General features: G+C 35.6%; 1 protein-coding gene across 1 annotated transcript; it reads right to left on the reverse strand.

The window, feature by feature from the left end:
* Positions 1-3,812: 3,812 nt before the first annotated feature.
* LOC135430105 (protein unc-13 homolog 4B-like) lies at positions 3,813-9,015 on the reverse strand. The gene is made up of 5 exons (XM_064684658.1): positions 8,648-9,015; positions 8,334-8,594; positions 4,359-4,528; positions 4,120-4,298; positions 3,813-4,066 (listed from the first exon to the last, which is right to left on the reverse strand). The coding sequence occupies exons 1-5, from the start codon at positions 8,855-8,857 to the stop codon at positions 3,975-3,977; spliced, it is 912 nt and encodes a 303-aa protein (XP_064540728.1). The 5' UTR covers positions 8,858-9,015; the 3' UTR covers positions 3,813-3,974.
* Between the last annotated feature and the right edge of the window lie 314 nt (positions 9,016-9,329).

Raw genomic sequence — 9,329 nt, forward strand, 5'->3', positions numbered from 1 at the left:
AGTGTACATTTTTAATTCATACCAAATACTGTGATGTTTCCGGATTGCGTCGTTGCCAGGCGACGGCTCCTTTTGGATTGTTGTTTGTTTTATTAGCTGTTGTTATTGCTGCTGCTGTTCCACCTTTTTACTGTTATTGTTGTAGTTGAACATGTTATTTTAAAATGTTCTTTATTCGGAACTCTGTCCGCTTCAAAACCTAAGATATAGGTATTACTATATGTATAGCTCTGTCGCAGCAGAGCATAATTAAGAGAGAGTGTGTGGTATGTGCATGCATTAGTGAGTACATATATGGTACTCTTGGTATATAAGCCAAGCGTGGGATATGCGCCGTCAGCTAAACGGCCAGCTAGAGTACTAGCGGTCCGCGCTGCGTAATATGAGCCTGAGTCAATAAACTCAAGTGGCTCTGCTTTTGGCTATATGTTTGTTATTTTATGCAACAAAGTGTCGCATACTTATATATTTAAATACAGGGTGTTATTTAATGCATATACACACTACACCTTAACCTTAGGATAGTCGATTAATATGTGAATAATGCTATGGAATTGAAATACTCTAATAGTAGATACTGCCATTAAACTAACTGTGGGGACCTCTGTGAGCTGTTCGGCAAAAATATACTTCAAATCATTGTGATCAAAAATTACGGGATTTATTATATTGGATTTGGCGAGTGTGGTAGTGAGCATTAGGTTTTGTATTTCTGTAATTAATATTCTGTTTCTCGCTAGTAGCGTTTCATACATATGCGCGGAATCTACTAATTTACCCCTTTTTTCTTTAAGTATTTTATTAACTGTATCGGTGAGTAGATTGATTTGTTTCTGCGTTTTTGTGTCAATTATTAGTTGTCTATTCAGTTGCTTTGATTCTTTCAAGCTCCGTCGCGTCAGGAGTACCTGCCACAATTTTTAATGCCGTTCTGCCAATCTGTAGTAATTGTATAATTGCGTGTTGTAGGTGTGATAAATTTGCAATTACCTCGGATTGTCCTTATGGACAGTCGTTCCTAGGTCTGCTTATACATATGTTCCCTCTACAACATAACGTGTATAACTTATTTCCCAATCTTTTGTTATTTTTAAGATAATAATGATATCTATATTATATTGGCTCTTTAATTATGAAGTGATCGTTTCAGAATTGAACGACGCTTCATTATCGCAGTATATGGTTTTTGTTTTTGGTAAGATATTAATTAATTGTAAGATATTAATTATATATTAATAAAAAAAAAAAATATTAATTAATTGTAAGATAGGCCCTGTTACGTCTGTTATTGCGCTGTACAACAGCAATTTTAAAAATTTGACACCATGACACCATGTTTTTGCAGTGCCAGAATTTAGTCATTGGGAACAGTGCTACCAACTCGTGTTGAAAAAGGCCAAAGTTGGGAAGTTACAATGGAACGCGTTTACAAAGCCAGGATTCACTAAAATGTATTACGTGGCGGGTCTTATTGCCAAACATAATCAGTCTGCGATGCAACTTATAGCATGCCTCTTTTAGAATCACTTGATTCCTAAAACAATTTAAAGGGTTGTCAGTTGTTTCGATCGTGTATGTCAGGGAAAGTTCACTATGAACGGTGGCTGCGTCTGATTGCGGCTCGAATTGTAGGGTATTGATATCCTGCCTCGAAGTCTGCCACGAAGTTTTCTTTCCCCGGTTTGAAATGGATACTGGCTTTATGTTCTTCAATAGAAGCTTTCCACCTTTGGTCTGTAAAGATGTGTAATTCTCTGGTACCATAGTGCTGCTCCTATACCACTCGCCGAAGCGTCAGTCGTCAGGTCGAAGGGTTTCTTAAAGTCTGGGTATATAAGCATGACATCCTCTGATGCTAGTATGTTTCTTAACCAATGGAAGGCTTCGCGTTGCGTGTTGTTAAATTCTACCGGTATTTTTCTAGACATATGCTTGCTTATTGTGCCGTTTTCACCCTTTAGCATACTTGTTAAAGGTCTCGCTATGGACACGAAGTCCTTGACGAATACCCTTAATAACTAGCCAGGCCTAGAAAAGATCTCAGAGCATATAAGTTTTTTGGTTCAACATACTCTTGGATCGCCTTGACCTTTTCGGGGTCAGTTTTTGCTCCTTCTCTAGTGACAATGAAACCTAAATATTCGACACTTTTTTATACAAAATTTCGTTTTTTCTTTAGACACTCTCCTGTTAGCGTCGCAAAGGCGCTTAAGTACTACGTCAATGTGTCAGACGTGGCCGGCCTCATTTTCAGAGAATATTATTACGTCGCCAACGTAGACGTTACATATTTTGCCAATTTATTCTCGAAGAACATCGTCAATTGCACTTTGGAAAATGCTTCCCGCATTCTTTAAGCCGAAAGTTAGTCGACAGAATTTATATTTTCCACCGTTTACCGAGAAGGAAGCTTTCTCTTAATCTTTTTCTGCCAAATAAATCTGGTGGTAACTGGATTTTAAAGCTAGCGTAGTTAAAAATTAAGCCTTTCCAAGTTATCAAAGCTGACCATGGAGGACCGGTAAAAGAGTTCATCTGCCAGTACGTTGTCGCCGAATTTGTGGCGTGCTCTCGACTCCAACGATCTTACTGGAGTAACGCATTCCACCTGCTGATCAATGTGGAGGATGACGGCCAATTGGAAACCCTTGATTGTGCTGGACCGGATAGCTGATGTGCGCACTCCTTCGCTGCCAATGACGATCATATCCCCGACTCGATTATTTCTGGAGGTGGACTTCTACTTGTTTCTTTTATGCAATTCTTTCAGATACTCGGATTTCCAGCGCTGGCAGAAAAGCTGATTCAAAACTAAAGCGCTGCCACCGATTTTGTAGCCCTGAATATCTGGGTGACAGCAAAGGGCTTTCGACTAAAAAATGTCGACTTAAAGCTAGCGGGTCGGTTGGATCTTTGGACATTTGTGAAATTCGCATAGATTTGAGTCACGCTTCTACAGGATAGTACAAAATTCAAAAAAGTAGAACATTTTTCAAATGTATGCTTGACCGTCGCTTCCCGGAGGACGTCCATGTGCGGTGCCTCGGGCAGAATGTTATGGAGTGCCTTTGACGCTTCAACAAACGTCTTCTCATTATCAGACTGTATTCGACGTGGACAACCCTTTCTCCCCACCAAATGTGCAAAGTCTCCCAAGAAAGTATCCGTCGTCTTATCGGTTCAAGAATGAATGCAAGTTGCAGCTCTCACAGGATACAGGACATTTTGAATTCGAGGGAGGCAACGACAGTCACTCTTTTGTTAGGGGCAAGTGATCAGCAGGCACAGGACTGCTCCAAAACGCTGTTGCGTAAGTCAGTGTTGACATGCATTGGATCCCTATTGCAGCGCTTGAAAAAGAGAACAACATAGCATGATACGCGTAGTGTCCTTCCAAAGTCGGAAAATCGAGCCATAATCTCTTTGGAGATGTATTCGAAAGGTTTATTCGCGGTCGGATGCCATTTTAGTGATCGTTTTTACAGCTAAGTCTCCGTTCAAGTATCCATCAAATAAGATTTACGAAAAGTGGAAAATAAGGAAGTATTTACCAAACGCGAAATCCTGTTGCACATCGCAAAAATATTCGATCCACCAGAATGGCTATTTTTCTTTGTCATCCGTACCAAGCTTTTTGTGTAATAAATACTAAGATCTGTGTCCGAGCAGAATATATTATATATAGATGAACCATTAAACATTTAATGAAAATTTTGTTTAAATATTCGAAAATTATCTGGTGGTAGCTATATAACTTATAAACGAACCTGCTGACCTGTTTAATAATCGCGTTAAAAAAACAATGCCTAATGTTACCTTAGAAAATATTAATATTTATTAATATTGTTTCAAAAAATAATTTTATAAATGCGTATGTCTAGTTAAAATGGACTTTATAATCAAGTATTCCAATAATACCATAATATCGTTTATAAATAACAAGTCATTGACTAGACATTCGTCGGTATCGAGAATTAAGAATTTAATTTGCTCTTTAACTTTTTCAGAAAATCCTTTGCTTGCTTATCACCTTGTCTATGCTCCAGAGCGCGCAATGCCATGGAATCTTAAAACATTAAATATGTTAGCATTTTAAACTTATAAGAACTGACTGTTTACCTGTGTACTCTGGTCTACATAGATTCATAATAATTTGCTCGCCTTTAGATGCTGTGAGATCTGCAAACGTTATATAACATTCCGCTATATATTGACTTGTCATTCCGAATAAATCTTTATCCTTAACACTAAATAAAACCAGGCTATCTTCCATCAGGCGTTGATCCGAATTTAAATTACTGACATATATAAACAATAATTAATATATAAGAAATGCTTCAATAGAAATATTTACTTACAAGTTAAATTGTTCGTCATAGAGTGGAAAGCAATTTTTATTATGAACGGCAGTTTTTACTGGTGCAAGCCCATTAAATCGACCAGTAGGCATCATGTAGACTTTAACGAATGAATCACATAATCCGTTTTTATCCATAGAAACCAAGTTGCGAGCATTTAATATTTTGAGCTGAAATTTAATGAAAATGGGTAAGAAGGGTATAATGGATCTGTGCAAATGTGCAGAACGAAGCGAAAAATAATACCAATTGGGACTACAGCAGGTTTTGAGGATGTTCCCGACATTCGAAAATACGAATATGCTGAAGATGAAGAAAACTTTATCAAAATAAACTAAGCAACACACAGGTTATCAAAGAAAGAGATGGTTCATGCTGACAAGCCACGGGACAGTTAGCGCCAAGCTTTCTTTTTCGAAATATAATAATAGAATTGCGATTGTATTATATATGAGTGCTGCTATTTTAATACATTTTTTTATCTTGAAATCGAAATGTCCGGAGCATCCGTTAGTGTATTTGGAAAACATTGTTTTGAAAGAATTGATAATTTCTCAACTAAGGAATTGAAGTGTTCAATTAGACAGCTGATGAAAAGTTACAAGACATATTGGGAATTGTAGCAATATGGATATCTTATAATGGATTAACGAAAAACATTGGTTTAAAAAATTTTATTATATGTATTATGAAACATATTATTTTATCAAGCACCAAGTTTACAAAAGGAAGTTTATTTAGGTGTTTTTTTTTTTTAAAAAAATCGGTATTTCTCCAAATTTAAGAAAGGCAATGAAGAATTGCCATCGTTTACTTAATTAGGACCAGGTCGTACGCTATACCACTTCAATGTCAGGCACTTTGACTTGCGTAACTCAGCACAAATATTGAGTAGATTAATGGATAAGATAATTCCAGGAACGTTGAGATAAAAAATTGTTACTTATCTTGATGCTTTTTTTCCGCAGAAATTAACAGATCTGTTATTATTAGCTTATGCAGCACAAACAGTTGCAAATCTTAAACAAGCACATATAACGGCCCTATTGTTGGTACAGCCAGACTTTAATAAAGAGTTCACATAATATGTAATGCTTTGCAGTCGCGAGTAGATGGGATTCTAATGCAATGCGATATAAACGGCAAAAAGCACAGAAATTTAAGAATGCGATAAAAATAAATAAACCATCACGGAGCTAGAATGGTTAAAAGCTGCTTGAAAAGGTTTATACCTTTTGTGAATGGCTTGCTTTTCAAAGTGATAACTGATCATGCCAGTCTTGAATGGATTATGACTTAAAAGGATATGAGAAGACTAGGTATATGAAGTTTAATAAGGGCTCTAAGAGATGTTTAGACTGCCTATGTGCACTACAGATGCCAGCAGAAGTTGATTTGAAAGTCCAAACTTTCAACCACCCGAGTGTGATGAATTGAGAACAACAGTTTGTAAAAATATCTATTCGTACCAGATACTTGTGTTTCGTGCAAGTTCATGTACCAAAGAATTCAATTTCAAAAAGGAGAATTCGAAAATGAAGTCAGTTTATAAAAATTGTGGATACCAAAAGATTTATGAACTCAAGTTACTGCAAATAATAACAAAAACTTTTCGTGTCATACAAATTTTATAAAACTCACTCATTAGAAAGAAACTGTTGTTATATCAATATGGGTAACTATGTAAAAATGGTAGAAAGTAACATTTTACAAAATCACTAATGGGGAAACAAGTAATTCCTAAGATACCTTTCAAGGAATTTATATGGATTTGTTGGGACAGAATCCGAAAACTAAACAAGGTAAATCCATAGTTTGTGTTGCTTTTGATCATGTTATGAAATATATAAAGTTCTTTACAAGAGTAAATAGAGAGATTTTAGTTAAATTAATAATTTAAATATTTTAGCCTTTTTGCCAACCCTAGTTAAGGCATGGTAAAAGTTATAAATTGTTAAAACAATTAGAAGCGATGAGAGATAATCAAGTGAATGTCATACCCCACATAGTAGTAAAATGCAATTAATACATGACAAAATAATAATAATAATAACAAATAGAAATATTTGTTAGATGCACTTTAAAAACAAAAATATGTTTTATTGAAGGTCGATTTTTAATTAAAAGCAGAAATATGTTTTAATTGAAGATCGATATGGGGAAAGAAGGACAGCAAATTTTTCGAAGGAATTTTACACAAATCAACGCTGGTAAAAACAATAACGCCAAACTTTTACCAGCAAATATAAAAGGTCGAATCTTCCTTATATGGCATGGAAAATATTTAAGGGAAATATGTAGGAAACTTGGTGTTATTTTAACACTGAAAGCATTAGTGAAATCAACATTGACGGTCTGCATCCACATAATGGAAAATTTTTGTGGAATGCAGTTGGCATAAGCAGCATCGGTACAAGTGGTAGCAGCAATATTCGCATAATGCAAGAATCAATTGGACAATGGACATTGCTAAACCAACCACATATATAACCCGCATCTGCGTCTTAGAATTGAAATCTTCACACGTACTATAGCTGAAACGTTATGATTGTGACATCAGATTAATAATTTTGTAAAGTTCTGAATTATTAAACATTTATGAACGGACCGACCAGACGATAGACTCAGAGAATGAAGTGATTAGATAAGCTTTTCTTAGTATACTTAGCATAATTTTTATTTGGTCGTAATGTTAAGAGCCATAAGGTTACATAGGTATGTTAAATGTATCTGAACATATTTTTATTTTACATCGAGTTTTGCAAGAAACGGTGTACTTTCTTGTAATGTAATGTAAGTTGAATCATAAGTTCGAATACTAAAGTCTCATCTATTCACAGGTGGTGCTGTTTGAGCTCAAACGTAATTCTTTCAAAAACATTATTCATTAACATCTTGTTCTTTTTAAATTTTCACACCTCGTCATGTGTCATACCACTAAAAATACAATATATATGCTTCAAATGTTAAAATAATCGAAACAAGAATTTTGAATGCGAGTGAGCCCCATGAGTGCTTGAGACTATTTTGTTATGACCACAGAAAATAAGACGCCGAACGCCTGCCTCGAGCGCTATGAAGCTATAACTCGCTCAGTGCACAACGTTGCTGCGGCTAATGCCTTTTCATTATACATATGTTAGTTTTTAATTCCTTACAGCCCTAAAACATATATGGAGCTCATTCTCCCTGCATAGCTTTTCAAAAAACCCCGAGATATACAAACATACACATATACATATGTGTTGTGTGAATGTGCTCACAAGTAGATTACGGTGTTTGTCGCGAGCTAGAGATTTTTTCTTCAATTGTTTGGCGCTTCCTTCGGCTTTTTGGGAGACCCTTTTGTGCCTGCGGTAGCAAAGGGCACTAAAATTTAAATGCTCTATTATGTACATATTACTTCGTTCATTCAGGCATAAAAAGAAGAATTTGATCTATTTTTATTTTACAAAAATGTATGATTTAAAATATATATATATAATATTTTATATTATAATTTTGTTGTTTGCTGTGGGGAACTATTTTGCTTAAAATAAAAAAAACTTATACCCGATTCGCTCCTACTCTCGCTCTTCTGCGTTGCCACCATCCATCCCCAATAGCCTGACCACACCACAAAAACGATATCGGCGCGGCCGATAATATCGAATACTTCATAACAAGAAAATATCTCGACGCTGCCGATAATGTCAAATGCAACACATGAATTTGTTAGTTTCAAGGTCCATACCCCATTCAGCGAGCTAGGCAAAGCTACCGGACGTGTCAAGTATGAACCGAGCACTCAAAAGGATTAAACCTTGAGATGCTTATATGTGCGTATGTATCGCATATAAATCAGTATACCATCCTGGCCGCCTACAACCGGCGTTACAATGCTAATTTTATCATTGTTAATACACGCCGATAAAAATCGATGTCGACCTCCCTTCGAAGGATCTCATAGCCAGGCACCCCGAAGTTTATACTTACTAATAATCCAGAATCTGTAAATTGTGCGATAATTGTAAGTTGCCCGAAGTGTGCTGTGGATTGTTCTTTTTGATTTCTATACCGGTCTACATAATATTGGTGGATAAGATCAGCAGTTTCGAGAGCATGGAGGTCTAGTATGCTTTCAATCTCTGATAAAATTTTAACATCAGATGTTTTTGCGTCTCCAATTTTAAAGCAAGATATCATAGTGCGGAGTGTTTCCCTCAAGTTTTGGAAAAAAGCTGGCGGTCGTCGTTTCTAAAATTATAATTTATATGATAAGATCTTAGCCGGTTTTAATCTATACTTACATCGAGATTAGACTGAATAAGGTCATATATTATTATTGACAATTCTCCCCAAATACCGTCCAAAATTCTACCAAAGTTGACTTCATTAAGAGTATCATAAAGCGTCGTTAATGAGCGTTCTAAGTACATCATCAGCCTTTCCATTGAATTTGAGTCTTTATGGAGTACTTCTGCACCTTCTGTTAAAAACCTACGAATAGATGGAGACATCTTGCGGGCAACATGTTCTATTATTTCAACAATTTGATTACGCTGTGTATCAAGGGCATTATCAATAACAGCTTTTATAGTGTCGGAACACCGTTCAGCCTCCAGATTAGTTCGGTATTCTCCTATTCGTCGAATCACATCATCAGTACCCAGTTCCTAAAAAATTAATTGAAATTATTTTATTAATAAATTGATAATATATTAATATTTAATGTTTTTTCAAATAATTCCTTATTCAAAAAAGTTCGAAAATCATTTTAATCTACAATCCTCAAAGGATTTAAAAACTGAATCATTCATAATTTTTTTGATGCATTTCAAAAAAAATAAAGCCACTACTATTTCTAGATTTTTATTTTAAATATTTTATAGATAAAACAGGTAAGAGGTTTTAGTCGGGGGCCAGATAGAGTAAGACTGCTGAGAGTGGGTAAGGGTAATTCATCGTCGGCGTGTGGAAGAATTCTGAGAA

This window comes from Drosophila montana, unplaced genomic scaffold, assembly GCF_035044405.1.
Source record: "Drosophila montana isolate Dmon_TW-CO22-7 unplaced genomic scaffold, ASM3504440v1 contig_2897_1, whole genome shotgun sequence".
Taxonomy (NCBI): Eukaryota; Metazoa; Arthropoda; class Insecta; order Diptera; family Drosophilidae; genus Drosophila; species Drosophila montana.

Coding starts and splice junctions, on each gene's coding strand:
- LOC135430105 (XM_064684658.1), bottom strand. CDS start 8,857: ATGTCTCCATCTATTCGTAGGTTTTTAACAGAAGGTGCAGAAGTACTC. Junction 8,595..8,647: donor TTATTCAGTCTAATCTCGAT/GTAAGTATAGAT, acceptor TTATAATTTTAG/AAACGACGACCGCCAGCTTT. Junction 4,067..4,119: donor ATGTAGACCAGAGTACACAG/GTAAACAGTCAG, acceptor TAATGTTTTAAG/ATTCCATGGCATTGCGCGCT.